The 24,764-nt window shown below is 43.6% G+C and overlaps 1 protein-coding gene across 2 annotated transcripts in view; it reads right to left on the bottom strand.

The window, feature by feature from the left end:
- The window catches only part of SPTBN1 (spectrin beta, non-erythrocytic 1), a 168,996-nt gene that overhangs the window by 51,796 nt on the left and 92,436 nt on the right, over positions 1-24,764 (bottom strand). For both annotated transcript variants that reach the window (XM_008047968.1, XM_021707515.1), the window contains exons 3-9: positions 13,659-13,832; positions 9,765-9,856; positions 7,815-7,895; positions 7,337-7,452; positions 2,590-2,702; positions 1,624-1,811; positions 474-591 (exon numbers count right to left, since the gene is read on the bottom strand). In XM_008047968.1, the coding sequence (XP_008046159.1) occupies positions 474-591; positions 1,624-1,811; positions 2,590-2,702; positions 7,337-7,452; positions 7,815-7,895; positions 9,765-9,856; positions 13,659-13,832 (882 nt within the window). The remainder of the gene's footprint in view (positions 1-473; positions 592-1,623; positions 1,812-2,589; positions 2,703-7,336; positions 7,453-7,814; positions 7,896-9,764; positions 9,857-13,658; positions 13,833-24,764) is intronic.

The raw sequence follows: 24,764 nt of genomic DNA, 5'->3' as shown, positions 1-24,764 counted from the left end.
AGAAATAAGCTGTGAAATTCTATAATTGCAAACATAAGAGATAACGATTACGAAAATTATTTATTTGACAGCTTCTACGATGGATGGAGCCAACATCCTAAGCCTCACAACATCTACAGATTCCAAATATATGAAATAATGCTTCAAATTCTCCTTTCTGTAATTTGAAGTTTGAGAAGACTACCTCAGACAGATGAGGGGTAAAATGATACATATCTGAGTACCAAGGTAAACAGCCTGAGCCAAAGCTGGTTTGATAACATCTACCACTGCCCCCCAAAAGCCTCCAAAAGCCTGGCCCAGCACAAATATCTTCTTGGCTCTCTGCCATACCTGAGTGCCAGCTGCCATTTGTCAGTTCGGCAGGCAGGGGCAGTCCTTTTCAGTCTCCTGCCCTCTTAGCAATCAAGACCCAATGACAGAACCTGAAGCCTCCAGGAAGCCAGGGCCCAACAGGACCAGATCTGTTTTACCTTGTTGATATCAGAGATGAGCTTCCCCTCCCGGGGCATGTAGACTTTCTGGTTGTTGGCCCTCATCTTGCTCTGAATAGTGAAGAGCAGCACTTCCAAGTTCCCCTTCTCAGTAAATCTAAGTGCAGAGAAAACAGCCATAAACATGATTTCATTACAGTTTGCTCCTTCAAGGGGAAATGTTCACTTGTTGTTAGAGAAAAACACATTTCACACAGTCATACAGTTTTAAAAGCCATTTAGCTCTGGTCTGATTTATGTGAAATGTGTGTCAGAGACACAGCACTGAGTTAGTTATTGGGTATCACACACCTCAAAATATGCCAAACTGTGGAAATTTTTTGTGGTTGTTTGCTATTTCTGAGATATATATTTAGGTGTCAAGGCCACACAATTTTCTTTTATCAATCACCTCAAATCAAGGTTTAAACCCCAAGTCCTAGACAATGAAACTTATTTCATCCAGAGAGTGTGCAGCTGAATGAATTCAACAAGAATTATTTCAAATGTCTAACTAATGTAATTTTCAATGGGCTTCAGAGACCTCACGAGGAATTCCAGTGTTTCAATTCAACTGAGTGGCATTCTCAGAAAAATCAAATAATTACTTTGAAACTATAGCAAGCAAGGAATAAGATCCATAATCCTTTATGAACTTTAAAAATGTGAAAAATTATACTTTTGGGGGGGTAGCAAAACCTGATCTGAAGTGTTTTAAAACTACTGCCTTTTCTAATACAATGTGACTATTAACACATTTTGCTAGATATTTAGCGGGCCTGATTATGGGGCACTGACTCAGACCCACCTGCGGGATCTTATAAAACATACACAATGTGCTACTTTTTTAAAATCCAAAATATATGAAATCCTGAAACATAGTAGGCACAGGGGTTTTAGATAAGGGATTGGGGACCTGTACCAGTTCTTAGGATTCTCAAGTACGCTTTACAAGAGAAACACACTTTGACTGGGAAGGCCTCAGAGAGGGTATGGTTGATCATGAATCTCAGCAACACAGAATCAGATGGAAAGGAGTAAGACAGCACACTGGTGAGACAAGACCACAGAGGCCAGAAAACAGAGGTCTGCTGGCCGCAGCGATGCCCCTTCCTGTATTAATGGTCCTGCATCACAAACTACATCTTACTTGGGTGGCTTCTCCACCGTGCGGTAAGTGTTGAATGCCTGAAGCTGCTGCTGAACCCCGACCAGCGAATTGGCAAATTTGCGATTATTGAGAATAATGATGGTTTGTTCAATCCACTCCAGAAGGTCAGAAGCAAGTGACTCATACTTCTCTATCATTTTTTCTGTTTCAATAGCATTGTCAAGCACCTGTAAACAACAGTTAGAAAAACTGAAAAGATCGTATCACCATGTAAAGAAAACATGACTGCAGCTCTACACAAGTACCTGCACATGGAATGACTGGCCTTGAACCAGTTCAACCTCACTTTGGCACAAGCATTTTACCTCAAGGAACCATTTGCTAATACGCATCCAGACTGTGACTCTTATTTGTGAGCAATGACAGCTTAACTCAACTGTAATGGGTTCAGAAACCTCCCAACCCTCAGGCAAAGACTTTCTGAATGACTTCTGTGGCCTAACCTCCGAAATTCCTAGAGAAACTAAAAGGGCTCCATTTAGCTTGGTACCAGTCCATGAATGTCCATGAATTTTCCATTCCATTCCATTAAGAGGGCAACGTCCCCTAGTCTGAGGGGTTTTCAAAAGTAGGACAGGTGAACATCAGCCAAACAAGCAGGAAAATGCAGAATGCTTGAGGCCTTTCTAACTGTGTAAGTAGGATATCACACTCGTGGCATTAACCAATCAGATGTCTAACATCCACTTTTCCGGAAAGGCTGCAAGGAGGGGTGTTTCTGGGTCTGAGATCCCCCTCAAATCCTTTCCTAAACCTTTTAGCCATCACCGTTACCCTTTGAGATGAAGCAGCTTCTGCCGACCTCCCTGCCATCTGAGAGTCCGCCCCAAGATGCAATTGGCAAACTTTATGAGAGCATGGGAGAACGAGGGGCTCAGTGGCAGTGCAGTAAGACATGAACCTTAATTTTTAAGCCTCACAACTTAAAAATTGGTGTGAGCTCACCTTTCCAATTCGTTTTCCTTCAACAGCCAAGGCCTTCATCTTAGAGAAGTAGTGATAATAAGTCACCACGTAAGTGATAATGGATTTCTCATCTGGGTGGTCCACGCTGATGTCTGTAACCCAGAAAAGACTCTGCTCAGTATGCTGCTTCTGTGCCCCACCCCAGAGGTAGGAAAAACAAGAACGACTGGTGGACAACACAGAATAGCCCAGTATCTTTACTTTTGGCACTTGAGAGGTCTGTCATTAATGCATTAATTGTAAGGATGGTGGATAAAGTCATCTCATTAATTCCTTTATAATATGAATATTTATAAAATGCTCCCTAAGCCGGGCTCGGTGGCTCAGCCTATAATCCCGTGCCTTGGGAGGCTGAGGTGAGTGGATTGCCTGAGCCTGTGGGTTCAAGACCTGCCTGGGCAACTTGGTGAGACCTCACCTCTACGATAAAAAATAAAAAAAATAAAAATTAGCCAGGTGTAGTAGTGTGCACCTGTAGCTCCAGCTACTTGGAAGGTGAGGGTGGAAGGATCGCCGGAGCCCAGCAGGTCGAGGCTGCTGTGGCCGGGAGCGGCCACTGCACTCCAGTCTGGGTGACAGTGAGACTCCAACTCAAAAAAAACCAAAATGCTCTCTACAGGCTGGACGCGGTGGCTCACGCCTATAATCCCAGCACTTTGGGAGGCCAAGTTGAGAAGACTGCCTGAGCCTGCAGGTTCGAGACCGGCCTGGGTAACTTGGCGAGACCTCAGTTAATAAAAAAATTAGCCAGGCATGGTGGCACATGCCTGTAGTTTCAGCTACTTGGAAGGCTGAGGCAGAAGGATCGCCTGAGCCCAGCAGGTTGAGACTGCGGTGGCTGGGAGTGTGCCACAGCCCTCCAGCCTGGATGACAGAGTGAGACTCCAAATCAAAAAAATAAATAAATAAATAAAATGCCCTCTACAGACACCATGTTTCTCTCCCTGCTCCCAATCCATCCCATCAAACTGGGTTTGTGCTTCTTGAGTCCTCATTTCTGCCTATGGTACCTGCGTCTTCCCATGTCAGTTAGTCTTTGGACATCCTTATCTTCTTGTTACCCACACCCAGGTAGTCACCGAGCCTGGGTCTCGATGACTGTATTTAGAGAATCCTTGTTGTTACTCATGGTTCATACCCTCTGGGTCACAAAACCAATTCAAAACAATGGCTCTCTCACTGGCTTTCCCTACTACCCAACTCAGTTCACACAGTGCACCCAGACTGATCTTGCAGAAGTACAGCTGTGAACACATTTTCTCCTAGCTCAAAATGACTCAAAGTGCCCTTCAGCCTGAAGGATAAAGTAAATGCCCTTTAGCACTCTAGAATCTGGTTAACTTTCCTTCCCCTTTGTCCATCCATCTATTTCTTAAATATTTATTGGGCTTCCTATAAATGCCAACCACTGTTCCAAACACTTCTTTTATTTATTTATTTTTTTGAGTTGGTGTCTCACTCTGTCACCCAGGTTGTAGTGTAGTGTCACGGACACCATAGCCTCAACCTGTTGAGTTCAAGCAATCCTTCCGCCTCAGTCTTCCAAGTAGACGGAGCCACAGGCACACATCACCATGCCCGGCAAAATTCTTTTTTTTTAAATTTTATTTATTGTAGAGACGAGGTCTCACCAAGTTGCCCAGGCTGGTCTTGAACCCTTGGGCTCAGGCAATCCTCTTGTCTCCGCCTCCCAAAGTGTTGGGATTATAGGCATAAGCCACCGGCACCTGATCTACTCTAGATACTTCTAATTCTATAACCTACTATTTCTTCTTAGGTACTAACTCTGAACCAAACTAGACTATTCACCACTCCCCATACACACCTCACAATACGCCTTTTTTTGCTCATAGCTTCCCCTGGCCTGAAATGAAATGGCCTTCCCCACCCTATCACTTTCTTACTATCCTTCAAGGTTCATTTCAAACGTTACTGCCCCAACACAACCATTTATGATCCCCACAGCTGGAATTATTGGCTCTTTCCACTATTCCCTAAGGATTTTGGATAGAGACACAAAGACACAGTCTACTGTCTGCCAGGTATTAACATATTTTATTCATGTTTTATCTGCCTTGCAAGACTCAGTCCCTAAGGGTGTAAAGCCTGTCCTGGCAAGCCCTACACCACTCCACCTCCCGCATTCCTAGTGTGATGTCCTGCACAAAGGGAGCAGTCAATAAATGTTTATTGAGAGAAGGAGCAAATGAATAAACGTGGCAAGTCTTTCAAGTATGGCGTTACGGAGTGAGGCACTCAACTTGAGACAGATTGAGAAGAGATCACACAGGATAGCTCTTAGATATATCGGGCTCTCTGTCAATATACACTTAAACATATACACCTTCATTTCTATCCTTCCAATATCAGGCTCTCTGTCAATACACACTTAAACATACATCTTCATTTCTATCCTTCCAACAGCCCTGGATAAAGCAAGACGGCTTCTATTTTTTTTGAGTTGGAGTCTCATTCTGTCGCCCAGGCTGGAGTGCAGTGGCATGCTCACCGCCACCCCAGCGTTGACTTGCTGGGCTCCAGCGATCCTTCTGCCTCAGCCTTCCAAGTAGCCGGAACTACAGGTGTGCGCTACCATGCCTGGCTAATTTTTTGATTCATTGCAGAGATGAGGTCTCACCAAGTTGCCCAGGCTGCAAGATGGCTTCTCTTAATTTAAACATGAGAACACTAAGGCACAAGGCTGGGACGCTCCCTGCCTGGGGTTACCAAGGCAGCCAATGGCAGCAAGGGCCAAATCACAGTTACTGCTCCTAACCCAAGGCTCCCCCGTCTGCTCAGCCTCACCAAAGAAAAGAAGAATTAGAAGACAGCCAGAAGAAAAAGTGCCAGTTCTGGATCCAATCTAATCAACAAAAAATGTTTACATAACTGAAAGGAACAAGCAAGCAAAACTTTTTACTTAACTTGTCTACAAGTACATTTTGACTGATGCTCTTTGGGGCTTTAGACAACTAGTAAGCAAGATCAAACCCACAGGGTAAGTGATATCACCTGCCTTTTTTAGCTCCTTGTCTTGTAATCTGGGGACCATCAATTCCTTTTCATACTGGGTGGTGATTAGAAAGATTAACTAATAAGCAAGTTTTTAAAAATTGTGTCACTATGGAAGGAAAAAAGGTTCTATTTATCAAAGCACAAAGAGCTAGGGCTAAGGAAAAATTCCTTTCCACAGACAGGTAGGGGTTAAACACCAAGATTTATTAAAACCCAAGGAATTTTCCTTCTTTGTTTACATGGAGAAATCATTTAATGGGTTAGTACAAAGATAATTTTATCTCAGCTTCCTGTAGCGAACATATCAGTGAATCTGATGCAGTGGAAAATAGCAAGAAGCCTGCTTGGCAGCCTCATGACCTCGATCTGCCCTTGGGGACTTAAACTTCCTGTTCTATATTTATAAGAACTTTAAACTTTCACTCACATACACACAGCTTTTCTCTCTCTCTAATGTTTGCTCATAGCTGAGAGGATCTATAAACCTCCTGCACTACAAACAAATTCTCTGGTATTTTAAAGGCTTCTCAAAATTAGAAAAAGTATCTAGGAGAGCTCGTGATGAAATGAAACCTGGAATCAGGATTCTGTTAATAAGCAAGGGAGCTACGACCTAGGGGGACGGCCCTCCGTAGGCTGGCTCCAGTCATGCAGGGACTCACAGAAAAGAGATGAGCTTCACGCAGAGCATGGGATGGAGTCAGCCTACAAGTCTCCAAGTGGTCAGCCATAAGAAAGAACTGTGGGCTGGACATGGTGGCTCAAGTCTGCAATCCCAGCACTTTGGTAGGCCGAGGCAAAAGGACTGCCTGAGCCCAGGGGTTTGAGACCAGTCTGGGTAGCTTGGCAAGACAATAAATCAAAAAATTAGCTGGACGTCGTAGTGCCCGTCTGTAGTTTCAGTTACTTGGACGGCTGAGGTGGAAGGATCCCCTGAGCCCAGAAGGTAGAGGCTGCGGAGGCCATGAGTGTGCCACTGCACTCTAGAGAATGAGAATGGTTGTTTAGGGTAGTAGCAGGGAATACCACTGAGAAGATGGATGTGAGACTCCAACTCAGAAAAAAAGAGTAAGGACTGTGAGTGAGAGTCCTTCACCCACTCTCACACCCCCCTTTTCTGAATGCACCTTCCTCATTTAACCTCTTTCTTATTCACAAGCAAACAATGCCCAGCTTCCCAACAAGACCCCTGTGCCTCCAACCTACTCATCCCAAACCAACATGCCCACACTGTAAGATGAATACCAGCCAACCAAGTATTCATTTCAGCACAGCTGCTAACAACCTTCAGTGACTTCCCAATACGGCCTGCTGACTAGCCTCTAAAGGCTTTAGCTGGCAGAGGACCCATCCCTCTTCTCAGTGGTATTCCCTGCTAGTACCCTCATCAACCATTCTCATTTAACTGTTAGTCCTCAAACACACCTTCCTCTTTCCTGGTCCCACACCTTTACTCATGCAAGACTCTCTGCCTGCATGCTCTCTTCTTCAGACTTTGTTTAAATCATACTCAACTTTCAGGGCTCTTTCAAATGTCACCCTTTCCAGAAATACTCAAAAAATTCCCATAGCCAAAATTAAACATCTTTTCCTTTAGTAATCCCCAAAACATGTTGTACATATGAAACATACGGACACAAAGCGGATCTTATGTCAACACTTGGATGCTACAGATGCTAAAAGTCCCACCTATTATCCCTCGAGTCCTTACCTTCGGGGTCCAACAGTTTAGTGAGGCCAAGATGTTGTTCTGCCAAATTAAATGCATTCTGCAGATTGTAGTGTGCATTGGATTTCTTTAGTTTATCAAAATCTATCAGGTCAGGCCTGTATAGGACAACAATAATGAGACATCACAAAAACCATGGTTTAAAAAGAAATCACGTGACCCATGAGACATGAGAATTACTCCAAAGATGCTAAAATAACTGCTTAGTGGAGTAAAACTCTAAAAATGCCATGTAATCGTCGCACAATGAAATCTGATTTTTGAACAAACACTTTAAAGTTTATTAAGAGAGCAGATGAGAATGGGCGAACCTGCTGGTTTGTGAGAATGTACATATTATCCCATATTTTCCTCAGTGGAATGCAGGAATTTCCACCATGGTGCAATATCTAAGGCAATCTGCTCTAGAAGAATGGCAACCTTCCAACCCAGGGTTGCTAGCATGATTTTACAGACTTACCGGTGTTTGTGTATCAGGGCATTGAAGGCCATGCCGTCCCTCCAGCTAGTGGTGAAATTGTGAATGTTGACATTGGGGTACCTGCCAAGGGCAAAGCACAAAAGACAGCAACAAAATTAGCAAATAAAGGTAATTGCCAAATGCTATGTTAAAAATGCTTGTAAGCACTGTGAAACCTAAGGCACTGACTATCCATAAGGACAATCAAGCTGGTACCAATAGCCCATGGACTCCAGCTTGCTATAAAATAAAAACAGAGGCCAGACTCGGTGGCTCAGCCCATAATCTCAGTACTTTGGGAGGCCGAGGTGAGTGGATTGCCTGAGCCCGCAGGTTCGAGACCAGCCTGGGCAACTTGGCAAGATCTCGTTCCCTACAATAAACAAAAAATTAGCTGGTCATGGTAGTGCACATCTGTAGTTCCAGCTACTTGGAGGGCTGAAGCAGAAGGATCACTGGCGCCCAGCAGGCAGATGCTGGGGTGGCTGGGAGTGTGTCACTGCACTCTAGCCTGGGCGATAGAGTAAGAATCCAACTCAAAAAAAATTAAAACAAAACAGAATATCATCTTGCTTGGTAATTTAATCTCACAAAAGATGTGAACTGTCTCTTAGATTTAAAACATCACACTCCTACTTAGGAAAAGGTGACCATAACCTAGAAACTTTGGAGTCCTCTGCTTCCACTGGCTTGATCTATGCCACCTACAAGGACACCAAGATCTGCAGGCACTGAGCCCTGTATTCACATGTTACTTATGGAACAAGAAGCAGTCAGTCTATCTGTTCACATGACACTCAGCTTGCTTTCTTCCATGCTATCACTTAATTGAATGAGCTTTTGAAAAAACAAGTATCCCACTGAAAAATTTATGCTTGGAATTTACTCACACTGAATCAGCTATTTTATACCATATTGGTTACTAGTAACTTTTTATCTGTGATTGATTAAAGGTTCAAATCTGACTTGACCCCTCCCTTATGAGGGCACAAGCCCTTTATAGTTTCCATATTTCATGTTCATTACAGTTGTATCTATACTTAAAGTAGTTCTGACAGAAACTCTGATTACCTATTATAAAATAGCTTCTCAATAAGTACCTGTGACGCTAAACCAATTTGATTTGAGTCAGAATCTCACTCAGTTGCCCAGGCTGAAGTGTAGTGGCATGATCACAGCTCACTGCAGCCTTGACTTCCTGGGCTAAGGCAATCCTTCTGCCTCAGCCTCCAAAGTAGCTGGGACTACAGGCGAGCACCCAGCTGATATTTTGATTTTTTGTAGAGATGAGGTCTCACTATATTGCCCAGGCTGGTCTCAAACTCCTGGGCTCGAGTAATCCTCTTGCCTCAGTCTCTCAAAGTACTAGGATTACAGGCCTGAACCACCACACCCAGTCTTGGTGAGAACTCTAAAGGCTTAGTGTCAGTTGAGACCTGACGATGTGAAGTGAGCAACAAAAATTATGTAGTTCTCTAAAAATATCTTCACTAAGATTTCAATGAAAAAAATAAAAGGCAAATTGATACAGGTAATATAAAAAGTTAACTCTAAGTTTACTGTACAAAGCCCCCCAAATAGCAGAAATTAAAGGAAGGAGAAAATCCACAACTGTATTTTTCCCCCCACAACTGTATTTTTAAAATATCATGGATTTAATTCCTAAAAATGCTTCCAGGGTTTTAAAATTCAAAATATAATGCTCTCTGGAGCTTCCTTAATAAAGAGAAGGAAACTGATTGTGGAGATATGATAGGTCTAAGATATAAATCAGAACTCCTTCCATTCTGAGAGCTAGCTGAAAAGTCAACATGTCAACTGCTTACAAGTGAACAAGACTTCTCAATGGAAGCAGTGGAAAAGATGCCTGTCAACACCTCCTAAGTGATGACTGCAGTGGAACTTGGCCCTGGAAGCAGCAGCCCTGATACCCTTCGAGTTCACACTCACCCAGCTGTCTTCATCTGGCACCACAACAGCAGTGCGTCCTTGGCAGATTTCTTCTCTTTGTTGTCTTCAGTTTCCACACTGATATCCTGGATCTAAGATTTACAAACAAAGAGGAAACGAAGAGATGGGTCAGCTGTCTAAAAAGAGCCACTGAAGAACAGGTCTGCATGTAATGAAGAATAAACCTGAGATCAAAGTTTGGCTCTGCAGGCTGTCTGCTCTGTCCATGAAAACTGCTTCCTGAAGTCAGGCATCACTTCAGAAACACAACCAGAACTACTTTCCTACTTTGCACAGAGATAAGGGTGAAGGGAAGAAGACTAGTTACCTGTGTGACTCCCCAGCACCTGTAAGAGATCATTTCTGTCCCCTGAGACAGCCCATTTTTCAAGCTATGAGCTAGCACTGTGGTTCATTACTACATCATGAACCTTTTGAGTCCCTAGAAATATATTAAGTTCAGTTTTTCATAACCAGACATTTTCCACACCAGGGTGCAACCTTCACTGATGAAGACACCCAAACTCTGAAAGAATGTGCATAAGTGCTGTGCTTCTAAGGTCTGCTTTTATAAGCTATTCACTGGCAGTATGTTTCCAGCATTACACATAAAGCCTGGTCTACTGGCACCAAGTTAGACTTCCTGGGTCTGAATTGAGGTGTTACTACCTACTGTGTGTCCTTGGGCGAGTTTCTCAGCCACCTCACAGCACTTTTACACACTTAAATGAGATGACGAATCTGAGGTGCCGCACTCATATAAAGGACCATATATGTTCTTGAATTAGGAGCCAGTTGGGCCTGCTATGTGGTTTTAAACAAATGCTCCAAATACCCTTCTGTTTTTAGCTTCCTCTCGTGCAATAACATGTGGGATGGGGTTGGGAGTGGGCGGTGCTGGCCAGGAGGTCATCCATCACCTTCCAGCTGTGGCCATTCCAAGCTTCTCTCCCTGCCCCTATCTAACCTCTCTCCACTCAACCTACAAATACTTTCCAGGATTCTTTTTGAAGAGACAAAAGGAGAGCAAAATATATAATCATGAGGTCAAAAAATTAGAAACTAGCTGGGCACGGTGGCTCAGCCTGTAATCCTGCGCCTTTGGGAGGCTGAGGTAAGTGGATTGCCTGAGCCCCCGGGTTTGAGACCCGCCTGAGCAGGCAAGACCTCATCTCTACAATAAATAAAAAAATTAGCTTGGCGTGGTAGCGTGCGTCTGTAATTCCGGCTACTCGGAAGGCTGAGGCGGAAGGATCTCTGGAGCCCAGCAGGTCGAAGCTGCGGTGGCCGGGAGCAGCCACTGCACTCCAGTCTGGGTGACAGAGTGAGACTCTAACTCAAAAAAAAAAAAATTAGAAACTCCCAACTGGAGAAAACACCTAGGAATGAAAATAACTACACTTTAAAACAAAATTCTCTACTTTTAATTGTGGTAAGAATGCAAAGTCTGAGTCTGCATAAACCCAGTCTCTATTATTAGGATCATTAGCTCATGTGCAAAAAGGGAATGTGAAAGTACAACTCTCACTCTAGGGGTGAGGCTGGGGCTCACTAGTAAGGGCAGGCTGCAACTTTACACAGTCACCCCTCAGCTTTCTTATACTCCTGTGTGAGGAAGGGAATCTATCTCCAGATTTGCTCACATAGAAACAAACCTACCCTTCTGAAATGAAGACATTTCCCTATTTAAACCAGGCAGGCTCAAAGATTTGCACTCCAATTTCTCACACCATCTTTTATTCTCTTTCAAAGGGGTAGCAGCATAACACCTGTGTATCATCATCAGTTTTTAATAGACATCTTTAAGCACATATAGGGCAGGTCACATGCTGGGGGGAGGGCATACAGATATACACACACACACACACACACACACACACACACACACACACACACACACACACAACTTGAGATAAGACTGTATATTCAGGAGCTAGGAAGGAGAAATCTTTGTAGATACACAGGGAAGCTTTGCCAGGGAGACAAAACCTAAGTGGACCTTGGTTGACGTGGAATCAGTACATATTTGTAGAATGAGTGATGACTTAATAAAGCTGCAGGAGGAAGCTGAGTCACATAAGACGCTGATACTGCAGGCCCCGCAGTAACATCAGCAGCCTATGCCTCCTGCCTCAGAGAAAAGGGGGAAAGTACACGTCAGCATTTACAGGTTGGAGTATAGAAACAAGCAAGCTGGCAGGAAGCTAATTAGTCAATGATTCAACACAGTTCATGCTGAGCCCTGAAGAAGGCTGTGTGAGCAAGCTCTCTGACATGGGCACTGACCCTCTGTCAAGACAAGCCACAATCAGTATGCTGTTCCATGCTCTGATTACTGCAGGTCAAAGGCAACAGAAATGCAATGTTTTACTCCACAAAATTGGGGTGAAGCTCAAGGAGCATCCTGCTAATTTCACCTCTGTTGCCATAAGACACAAGAGCAAAATTAGTGAATCCAACGGCTACTCCATTTTCAAATCATTCAGGAAATAAATGACAGAAACCTACATAAGAGTTCTGTCTGGGGGGAAAAATATCCTTGATTGTTGTAATTAACTCCTTTAACAAGCTCATCTTGAACAGTGGCTCCTTCCTCAGACCTACTTAATTAGAATCACTGGGGCTGGGCTCCAGGAACCTGAATTATTAAGAGGCCCTCCCAATGGCATCAGATGATCGGCCAGCCTGGGAACCAGCCAGTCAAGGAGTCATTTCTTTCCTTAACTCCATTTCTGTCCCTGATCCTTCCTCCCAAACACTGTATCTCAAACCCAATCCTAGAGGAAGTGAGGAGGAAACGAGATTGGCTAAAGGCTGACTTCAGAGTTTCATGGAGAAAACAAAGAAAGCTATAATTTGATTTTTCTTCTTCTCTTTTAGTGTCAGGTTTTTGTTTACCCAGAAAATTCAAGCAGATCTTTCCTAAATGGGGCAGAGCAGGAAGGAAACGCACAGAGAACACAGTCACCAGGGAGACAAGACTGTTAGAATATTTGTTTGCAGAGTAACCTGACACTAAGTTGTTCCTGCCTTTCCAGTTTTAATTGAAAAATATGAGCACGAAGAATGCACCTGGAGAAAGAATCAGTATCAGGCTAGTGATGCTTCACACTCCAGAGATGCTGAACGCCTTCTCTGAAGGGGTCAGAAGCACCCACGGCAGTCCTGACTGGCTGTGTAAACAGGGGCAAGACTCCAAACTTCTCTGGGGACTCAGGTGCTTCATAAATTGAAGGAACTGGACGAATCCCTCTGACTTAAAATACTTCTATACTTAGAATTGTCCTCCTCAAGTATAACAAATCCATAAAATCATTAATTCAGATAAACATAAGGGTTTTGCACCTCTCCCCTGAAGACTGCTTCCTCACAGCCAAGAGAAAATGAGAAGGCGATAAAGGGAGCCCACACAAGTGCCATAACGCCAAACAGCTGCTCCTAAAAATATTCCATAATACATGCCATGGTTTGGTGACATTCAGACAGTCTAGTGCTAAAACCAAGCATCAGCCACATCCTTGCATCTCTGGTCCTAAAAGTCAAGCAGCAGACACCAGGTGTTTAGTGTAGATGCCGTGATGTGGTGGGTGGGCTACATACAGCCTGGAAACCCCCTTGCTACCAAGACTTACATGACAGGAGAGCTAAGACTATCTGGAACTGGTGAAACCACAAGAGGACCTAGTAGCGGCCACATGCCTCCAAATGCCTCCAGGGCAGCATTAAACCCTGAGGGCTGGATGTGACACCCAGTTCCACATGCCTGACTCTGAGATGTACTTTAAAAAAACTGGCCTACCTGGTCTCCCTGGAATGGGGAGGCCAGCTCCTCGAGGATGCTCATACCTGAGAGGTCAATTTAAGTACTGTGCAAGCCTGGTTGGAGTCCCTTACCTGGAAGCGCAGGATGATGGTCCAGATGAGGCCAAGGGTCAGCCGGTGGTTCCCATCCACGATGTCGTGGGACCCCATGTTCTCAAGATGGACTCTCTGCTCCTTCAGGAACTGAAGGGCCTTATCCACGTTCTCCAGACAGTGGATGCGCATTCGTCCCTTAGTGGGTTTAGGCTAGATATGGGAGAGCAGAGGTGAAGATGAAGCCCGAGTTAACTGCCCAGAGTCACATGTGCCCACTCGTGCAGCACTCTCCCACCCAAGCCAGAGCATCAATACACACGTGCTCATTCAGTCCAGCAACAGCCGCAGAAGGGAAACGTTTACTTAAGAGAATGACAACCAATTCCTCTTTAGAGATTTGTTTTCATCTTTGAAGCTATACAATTTACAAATGCACATAGAAACTGGGAGTTTAGAGGAGAGAGAACCCAACTTTCATCAAGCATTTCAGCGCTACTGCTACCATCCATACAATCTTTCGAGATGCACGACACACCTGTGAGGATTTCCTGATTGTTTTAAATGTTTGCCACCTGCTTGTTTTGGCCATTTCCTAAGGTTGGCTCAAAATGAAAACAGGGAATACACCACCAAATCAAGAGAATTTCCAAGTGGTGGTTTTGAGAGTGTGGTGTGGAGGGGAGGAGGTTAAGTAAAAAGGTATAAAAATTTTTAAATGAGAATAGTCTAATTTAAATACCCTAAATGCTTCTTCCTTTTACCCAGTTATATCAAAAATTTAAGAGGTCCTTGAAAGGTGTACATTTTAAATAAAGCAAAACATACACATAGTAGATATATTCATGGTATATATGTATCTCTACTACACCTATTTTATATATATGTGTATATATGTGTGTGTGTATCGACTATATATAGTCGATACACAGATACATAGTTGACCCTTGAACAATATGGACAACTGTGTGGGTTCACTTATATGTGGATTTTTTTTCAAGAAATGCACTGGAAAATTTGAGATCTGCAACAATTTCAAAAAACTCAGAGCATGGCATAGCCTAGAAACACTGAAAAAGTTAACAAAAAGGTATGCCATGAATGCATAAAATGTATGTAGATGCTAGTCTATTTTATCATTTACTGCCATAAAATAACACAAATCTATATCATACAGTAAAAAACTTATCAAAACTTACACACAGACTGTAAGTGGCACCATCTATGCAGTATTAAGTCATAACTGCAAAAAATTAATGACAATCTGTATTGTAATACTGTAATGTTAAGGCCACCTCCTATTGCAGGGAGATCAAAAGTATGGTGAGTATTCACTTAAAAAATGCTATGATGCTAATCATCTCCGTTTGGTCTCTTCAGTAAATTATGCATCACAGTGAAGCATGATCTCAAGGTTTGGACATATTTTTCATCACGTTTACTGTGAATAATACCATGGAACCCACATGATGTGCCACTACGGATGCTGAAAAGTGCTCCCAAGAAGTAGAGAAAAGTCACGACCTTACCATAAATAGGCTGAACTGCTTGGTATGTTCTGTAGATTGAGGTCTGCAGCTGTGATAGCTGCCATTTCAAGATTGAGGGGGGAGAAAACTGATGAAGCCTTAACTGCAGCTACAACAGCAGGCACGAAGACCTTGCATTTTCTATGAAATACCTATCTATCTTGTAGCAACTTTTATGTTCAGTGCTGTAGTGCCAACAGACTAACATAATTCAGGAAAACGTAAAGTTAGGATATGACAACTCAGAGCAAAAGGAAGGTAAAGGAGCTAAAGCTGGAGAATTGAATGCCAATGAAGGAAGGTTTTATAATTTTACAAAGAGGTTTGGCAGCTACAGCAGCTGCAGACCTCAATCTACAGTACATATCAAGCAGTTTGTTAGGTATCAGGAGAAGCAGATTCTGCTGACCAAGAGGCAACAGACAAGTTGCCAGGTGTCATCTAAAAAAATCGTTAAGGAGAAGTTTATCTGCCTGAGCTGGTTCTGAATGCAGATAAAAGTGCCTTGATTTGGGGAGAAAAAAAAATGCCACAAAGGACATTAGTAAGAAAGAGAAGTGATCATCAGGATTGAAGGCAGGAAGGAATAGGCTAACTCTACTGTTTTGTGCAAATGCAGTTGGATTTATGATCAGGGATGCCCTTATTTACAAAGCAGCTAACCCCTGAGCCTTAAAAGAAAAAAGACAAACACCAACTGCCACTTTCTTGGTTGTACAAGGAGGAGGCCTGGATAACAAGAACCCTTTTTCTGGACTGGTTCCATTGATGCTTTGTCCCTGAAGTCAAGAAGTTCTTCGTCATTAACGGACTGGTTTTAAGTTATTTTGACTTGGACAATGTCCCCGGCCACCTAGAATCCCATGTATTCAACACCAAAGGCCTGAAAGTGGTCTACTTGCCTCCAAACACAACCCTAAATCAACCTGTAGATCAGGGGGTCATAAGGAACTTTAAGCCTCATTATACAAGACACTTAGAAAGGACTGCCAATGCTATGAAAGAGAACTCTGACAGAACATCATGGAAGTCTGGAAGGATTACACCATTGAAGATGCTATCATTGTTATAGAAAAAGCTGTGAAAGCTATCAAGCCCAAAACAAACTCCTATTGAGAAAACTGTCCAGATGTTGTACATGACTTCACAGAATGTATGACGAAGCCAATCAAGAAAACCATGAAAAGAGGTTGTGGATATGGTTGGGGAAAAAAAAAATGTGAAGGGCAGGGGGTGAAGATTTTCAAGATGTGAATCTTGGAGAAATTTAAGAACTAACAAACACCACACAAGAGGACTTAACAGAAGATGACTTGATGGAGACGAGAGTGCCTCTGAACAGGTGCCAGATGATGTGTAACAAGATGCAGAAGCAGCAGTGCCAGAATACAAATTGGCATTTGTTCCCAAGGTTCCAATTATTCAAGACCACTTTTGACTCCTTCTATGATATAGACCCTTCCATATATGATATGGGCACTGAAGCTAAATAAAGCAGATGATGGAAGAATTGGTACCATACAGAAGCATTTTTAGATAAACAAAAAAAGCAAAAAAAAAACAACAAAAAAACTCCCAGAAATTGTGGCACCTTTCCATAATGTGATACTGAGTAAATCTGTCTCTACAACCTCTCCTAAACATCCTCCACCTCTGCCATCTCTGAGACAGCACAACCAACCTGTTCCTTTTCATCCTCCTCCTGTTCAGCCTACTGGACATGAAAATGAGGATGAAGATCTTTAAGATGATCCACTTCTGCCTAATAAATAGTAAATATATCTTCCCTTCCTTTAATTCATTTTTTTCTTTCCCCTAATTTATTTTATTGTAAGAATACAGTATATAATACATATCACATATGAAATATGAGCTAACTGTGTTATTGGTAAGACAATATAGTAGGCTGTCAGTAAAGTTTTGGGGGAATATATGCAGATTTTCAACCGTACCCCTAACCCTTGCTTTGTTCAAGGGCCCACTGCATACACAATTTTCAATGGACCTCCATTATCTGTATCAACACCAAGCTCATGGCCTCCCTGCCTGGCTCCATCCTTCCCACCCCCCTCTCTACTTCACTCCCCTTCTAGTAGAGGTGGCACCTTGAGCTGGTGTCACCATCTCACCAAGACACCTCTAGGAGGCACATACCTGCTTGAAGAAAAATGCAATCAGCCTGGCCGATTTGGTGGTCACAGTCTTGGCTCCCCAGTGTCCTCTTGTCCACTTCACCACACCTCATTCACCTTTCACGGCTTAGGGCAAGCGCCATCTTTCCTTCTTGGAAACATTTCCAACCATTCTGATTCTCACAGCTCACCCTTTCTCATAATTCCACACAATTGATAATCTGGATCACAGAGCTCAGAAGCTATTTTTGCTATTGTAACATTGTCATTACATATACACTGATTTGTATCCACAGTTCCCAGTTCACAACTCCCATACCAACTGTTACAGTCCTTTGTTATAACTTTGGGGAGCTTTGGGCCTCAGGAAACAGAATCCCTTCTCTCTCTGACCTTGTCTTCTCTCTCTGACCCTCTCCTGTCCTCCTTTCACCTGCCCAAGGCAAGACTCTAATCTGATTGTGGGTTATAAGACCCTCATTCCACAGTGGGTTCTGCCCCACACCCTAGAGAAAGGAATGCTGCACAGAGAGACTAAGAAGAATCTCAACAGACAGGCCCTGCTGGGTTTAGATCATATGCTTTTGGTCCAATCACAGTTGTCTGTGTTTCTTTCTTTTTTTTTTTTTTTTGAGTCAGAGTCTCACTCTATTGCCTAGGGTGGAGTGCAGTGGCATGCTCACGGCCACCGCAGCCTCGACTTGCTGGGCTCAGGAGATCCTTCTGCCTCAGTCTTCCAAGTAGCTGGAACTACAGGCATGTGCCATCACACCTGTCTAATTTTTTTAATAATTTATTGCAGAGACAAGATTTTGCCATGTTACTCAGGCTGGTCTCAAACCCCTGAATTCAGGCAATCCTCTTGCCTCCGCCTCCCAAAGTGCTGGGATTACAGGTGTGTCACTGTGTCCAGCTAGTTGTCCATGTTTCAATCATGAATAACCAATGAAATGTCCATTAAAGGCAAAAAGGACAGGGTTCGGAGAGCTTCTGGGGAACTGAACACACGGAGGCTGACAGGAAAGTGAAGAAGAACTCATCCATGTGACAGAAGGGTGGCAAACACCAGCTCCATGGGAATAGAAGTTCCTGTGCTCAGGACCCTTCTAGACCTTGCTCCATGCATCCCTTTACCTGGTTGTTTATTTGTATCCTTTAAAATATTCTTTCTAATAAACTGGTAATTGTATTTCCCTGAGTTCTGTGACCCACACTAGCACATTAATTGAACCTAAAAAAGGGTTGTGGGAACCCTGACTTGAAGCCAGCTGGTCAGAAGTTCCAGAGGCCTGGACTTGTGACGGGGAAAAGGGGAAGTAAGTCTTGGGAATAAATCCTCACCCTGCAGGCTCGGACACTATCTCCAGGTAGATAGTGCTGGAATTGAATTGGAAGACATCCAGCTGATGTCTGCTGCTTGGTGATAGGGAGAAACCCCCACATTTGGTCACAAAAGTCTTCTTCTGTGTTGATGATTGTTGTGGTGTGAGAGCAAAGGGAAAAATTCAGTTTTAAAGTTTTCCCTGAAACAGCTATGGTTTCATATATTGCTCTTACTATTTCCAACTAGACTGTTGGCTTTCAGAAAGCAAGGGTGATGCTTTATACTTCTGCTACATTCTCAAGGGTCTCCAGTTCAGTGCTGAGCCCAGAGTATACACAGGGTGAACTGAGCGCCTGCAGATGAGCTGGCCTTGGTGTGTGCTGGGATCTGGCCTCATAGGGGAAAAGTAATCGGGTGCATGGGAACCCAAGCACACCCAGGTAAGGGTGTAGCTAGCTCAATCTTAGTGTCTTGTCCATTCCCGCTTTTCCCTCAGTTATTTGATAGATGAAAAACAACTGAAAGGAAGATTACTTGGATAGCAAATAGCCATTTTAAGTTTGCCCAGTCTTAGATTGTTGTTATTATTATTATTTTTAAGTCAGAGTTTCACTCTGTCGCCCAGGTTGGAGTGCTGTGGCACAATCAAGGTTCACCACAGTCTTGAACTTCTGATCTCAGGAGATCCTTCCCCCTCAGCCTCCTGCATAGCTGAACTACAGGTGTGCGCTGCCATACCCAGCTAATTTTTAAAATTTTTTGGAGAGATGAGGTCTCACTATGTTGCCCAGGCTGGTCTGGAACTCCTGGGCTCAAGCAATCCACCCGCCTTGGCCTTCTTAAATGCTGGAATTACAAACATTAGCCACTATGCCCTGCCTAGATTGTTATTATTTTTTATGCTTCCTTTTTTCCTACAAAAAAGGACAAGCAAGAATAGAAGAATGAATGAATGTGCTTTGACTCAGAGGAAATAAGGTTACAAGCAAAGGTCTATCACAAGCAGCAAATTCTATTTTCAAATATAGTCATCCCTCTGTATCCACAGGAGGTTGGTTCCAGGACTCCTGAAGACACCAAAATCCCTGGATGCTCAACTCCCTGATATCAGATGGTGCATAGTATTTGCATATAAATTATGCACATCCTCCCATATACTTCAAATTATCTCATAATTATGCAAAATAAATACAACCAATACAACATAAAATATATGTAAATAGTTGTTGCATTGTATTTCTTAAAATTTGTGTTATTTCTGTTATTTTGCTATTTCCCCCTGAATATTTTCAACCCACAACCAGTTGAGTCCACAGATGCAGAACCGGGCCATAAAAGCAAAGAAGACATGTCTCTAAACATTAAGTTTTTCATAATATTATGTAGCTTTCCTTACATCTTGCCCCCCAAAAGGGGGGGACATTTTCTCTTCAGAAATGTCAAAACTAATAAAATTCAGATATGTGGAAAATGCTAGGATTTGTTGTTTGTGTTATGCCAGGTGATAACATTACATCAAAATCAAGCAATCTAATGAGGTAGGAAAAACAAGTATGAAACAAAAAGGGGTTCAGTCTAAAATTCTGTGACTGATTCTACAGAAGCTGCTTAAGTTGACACTGGTGCTCTCTGAAAGGTACACTCTTCAGCATCCTAATGCTGTCTTCATTATCCTTCTTTTCTTAGAGGAAGAGAGGTGCATGTGGAATCAGTACTGTCCTGCATGAGGTGGGCAGGGCGACTTCCTCCCCCGCAAGGAGTCACAAAACTCTGCACATGGTTCTCACATATGCTCGTGTAGTTTTCCTTTCATCTCCTGGATCAGCTGTCATTTCTCACTGCTGAAAAAGTGGCTACTCAAGTTGTTGCTCGTTCTCATACCCAGGTGAATTTAATGAAGTTCCCGGTTAAAACTTTGTTCAAAGTTGAGGGATGGGGATTAACTGCCTCTAGGAAAGGCTTGTGAATTCTGGTGCAGGAGCTTCTGACGTTTCTTTTTTGCTGTTCAGGGTCCTTCTCCTCTCATCTCCTGTCAGTCTCTGCACCTGACTAGTGAGATAGTGAGTGAGTGATCCACCTACATGTGCTGTTTCCATCACAAAGAAAGGGCCTTCATGCTGAGAACAGCAGAGCAAGGAGGAGTGAAACATTCTTCTAACTACAACATTCATTCTCATAGGTTCACCTCTAAGAGGGTGGAAAGAATTATTTCCTAAATTAGGGGTGAGGGAAACCATGCAGATGGAATTGGAAAGCGCTAAAGGAGGAAAAGATAAGAAATAGATGAGGGCTGTTGGTACCTTCCCAGGCTCCATCTGTCATGACATGACCACTGTTCTTTCAGACATTATCCTGAAACCCTGATCTCAAACTATCACTTAAGTCTGACTCACATGACTGCAGTAGAGAAAGTGGTCCTCTCACAAAGAGGAAACACATAAAAGACATTCCACACCTCTGTTATAAAATCTCTATAAAATCTCAGTAGAATATGTAGATGTTTTCCACATGAAAGTGGGCTGTGACAGTGTGGATGGGGGGAGGCTGGTGATAGGGTCCAAACATGTTTCCCTGGGCTGAAGAAGTCATGCCACATCACACGTATAGATGCTGACCGGCCATGCCCGAAATGCTAAGGATGATCTACTCAGGACCTGCACACAACTCAAGAACCCAACAAGCCTCAAAATAACAACAAACAAGATAGAATGAGGTTAGGTGGCATTTTGGTGGCGCAATACAGGGAGGGAGAGTAGGAACCAAGACTAAAACTCAAGTACACCAAATTCCCACATCTTTTGTTCTATCTGCTTCAGAGTGGGCTTCTCAAATGTTTTAAGGCACAATACGTGGGCAAGTTTAACAAGCAGTAATCACAAGAAATTAATTTCAAGATGTGATAATGACTGCACAAAGCCAGAGAAACAAGCTGGTCATATAAACTACAGGGCTCCCAAAATCTAAAACTTCTCAGCTGCCATTTTCTGAACAAATATAGTGTTCACCTCTCTCTGTTATGTGGTTTACTGCTGTGATGGCATCTAATCCTCACAACAGCCCTGCATTACACAATAAGTGTTATTCTTGTCATGTTAGAGATGAGGACACACTAGCTCAGAGAGATGACGTCATCTGTGCAAGCCAGTTAGTTTGTGGTGAACCAGGACTCACAGCTGACCCTCTTTATGCTACAAGACCTTAGAATACAGGAAAAGGAGCACACATTTCCATGTGAAAGGAAGAGACTCGGTTTCCATCTGGTGAATTGTTTCTATTTTTTTAAAGAGCTATTTTTATATTACTAAACTTCATCTTCTCAAAAGGAAGAAGAAACAATGGAGAAAACTAAACACAATGGAGCTGGGGGAGGAGGGCATCTTTCAGTAATAAACACCTTCTGAGGCCACAACCAGAGAGTGGCTAACTCTGCCCGGAAAAGAGCACTCCCCGTCTTGCCTCCATTAATTACTATCAGATTTCTTGTGTGACATGGGTCCCTCCCTAAGGCAACATGTGCATTTCTGTCCTCTGTGTCATTTCTGAAGGGGCAGTCTGAAATGCCATTAATGTGGGGACAAGGATCAATATTAGACTCACGTGACTCACTGTCAAGGGGAGTTCTGCAGGCAGGGAGACAGTTCCTCTGAGGAAATGCCTATTTTTACTGATCCTCCTTTAAATCATTTTAACAAGCTTCACTTCCCCTCCCACACTACAGTCTGTGTTCCTTTGTTTTTTTGCAGGCACTGATCCTGTTTCCCCTTCCCAAGGTCCTCTGGTCTCTGTTAGTCTCAAATCTTTATCAACCACACCCCTATCCCAACACATCTCCTTTCTGATTCCAAAGGAGAAGGAATTATGGGACTCAACAACCACCTTTGAAAATGTCGGAGCAGCTAGTCCAGGCCCTGCCTCTGAGAAGCAGTGTGGCCTTGGGCAAATGCCCCTGCATGAACTCAAAGGAGCAGCTAGTCCAGGCCCTGCCTCTGAGAAGCAGTGTGGCCTTGGGCAAATGCCCCTGCATGAACTCAAAACGCTTAGAGAGGAAAGGGAAAGCTAGTCCCAGATCCTGGCCCTGCCCACCTGGCCTTGAGTTTGGGTCAGTTACATTCTGTAGGGCATCAGGACATACAGAATTATGGAATAATTTACAAAAGCCGGGTTTTTGTCAGAGCCCAGAAATGGAAAAGAGAAAACAAATGCTTCCTGGAGTTGATCTGGCCTCCTTTTTGGACAGAAGAGGAAGACACAGGGGAGAGTTCCTGATGCGGTGTTTGGGGGGGGGGGGGGGGTGTCTCTGGGGAGTTCGGCTGCCCTGATACTCCCCATGCCCTCTTCTCCACAGGTGCCCAAAGCAACCCTGCAGCTGCCTCGTGGTGACAACTCTCCAAGTTGTTGCAGTGCTGGACAGAGCACTGACCCTGGGAACTGAGAGAGGCCGAGGAGATCTGCTACACCAGTGGCACTGCCTTGCTGGTCACATATTCTCTCTGACTTACAATGTCTACAAAGTGAGGGAATTCAGTTTAGAGGCCACTGAAGTCACTTCCAGCTATAGAATACAATCTACAGGATGCTGCAGGGTAGAAGATTAGCTAGCATCCAAGTGGAATTCTAAAGTGCCTGCTGATCTCTCGTTCAGGTAAAGAAGAAATCGAGAACACATATCCTCTGAGCTCAATCTAGCAGCACGACAGACACTTGCTTATGTTTCTATCTTTTAAACAAAATAGACTTTTTTTTGAGTCAGTCTCACTTTGTCACCCAGGTTGGAGGGCAGTGGCACAGCCACCGCAACCTCAACCTGCTGGGCTCAGGCAATCCTTCTCCTTCTATCTTCCAAGTAGCTGAAACCACAGGCGTACCATCACAACTGGCTAATTTTTTAATTTACTGTAGAGACAAGGAATCATCAAGTTGCCCAGGCTGGTCTCGAACCCCTGGGCTTAGGCAATCCTCTTGCCTCTGCCTCCCAAAGTGCTGGGAATACAGGAGTGAGCCACCATGCCCGGGCAAAAATAAATTTTCACTAAACACACACATATACAACTCTACTGAATATATACATAGGATGAGAAGCACTAATTCCACAATCTCTTCTAATACTTATAAAGCCAGATTCATTCATACTAGTACCTAAACTCCTTCCCTACACGTCAAACATTGAGCTTTCAAGAGGATGTTAGTAATTTTTGCCCAATTAGGAAAAATCAGGGAATACCACATTATGTCCCATTACTTTCCGCCTGTCTCTCCCCTGGCTAGGACCCACTCCTAAGGAGTGTCTGAAAGGCGGGGGTCCTTAAGATACAGCCAGGTGGGCTGCAGTCCACTTTATGGCCATACTAGCATTATTGGCCTTGGGCAAGTCACGGGAAATTCTGTATCCTCTACAAAGCAGAGATAATGATAGCAAGTTGTCCCTTCACTGGACTGTAAGAACGAATGAAGTAACATGTGTGACAGTATTCTGCAAATACTAAAAGTAATAGACACTGAAGTTACTATCATCACTCCTTAAAAAAAAACAACTCTAGTTTAGCCAGCAACCTTGCTACACTACAATCACTGACATCCACCTCAAACGTTCTCCTCTATTAGTCCTAAGGAGGGGTTTCCACATAAGCTTTCCTCTCGGCCGACACTCCACCCACCCCAATCTTTTGCAGCTGCCCTGCATCTGAGCGTCTCTCCTCCAGGATTCAGCTGCAACCCTACCCACCTAGGAAGGTTCCTTGCCACTCGTCCAGGGCTTATTTCTCCTTCAGAACTCTAGGGCTTTGGGGCTATTCATTCAGTACTTTATCATATGGGACCTATGACTGCTGTTTCACTTTTCAAAGTTGTGCAAATTAGACTCTCATTTAATAGAGTTCTTCTGTGGCTGGCTGTTTAGAACAAAACTAAATTCTCCCACACACATGATATGTTTATTTTTTATTTATTTATTTTTTTGAGTTAGAGTCTCACTCTGTCGTCCAGACTGGAGTGCAGTGGCCGCTTCCGGCCACTGCAGACTCAACCCGCTGGGCTCTGGCGATCCTTCCACCTCAGCCTTCCAAGTAGCTGGAACTACAGGCGCGCTAACACGCCCGGCTACTTTTTTTTGATTTGTTGTAGAGATGAGGTCTCGTCAAGTTGCCCAGGCGGGTCTCGAACC

This window comes from Carlito syrichta, unplaced genomic scaffold (assembly GCF_000164805.1).
Source record: "Carlito syrichta isolate Samal-C Ts95f unplaced genomic scaffold, Tarsius_syrichta-2.0.1 Scaffold119772, whole genome shotgun sequence".
NCBI classification, from domain to species: domain Eukaryota; kingdom Metazoa; phylum Chordata; class Mammalia; order Primates; family Tarsiidae; genus Carlito; species Carlito syrichta.
Note: the sequence above shows the minus strand (reverse complement) of the source record. Positions and strands in the feature narration are given on the sequence as shown.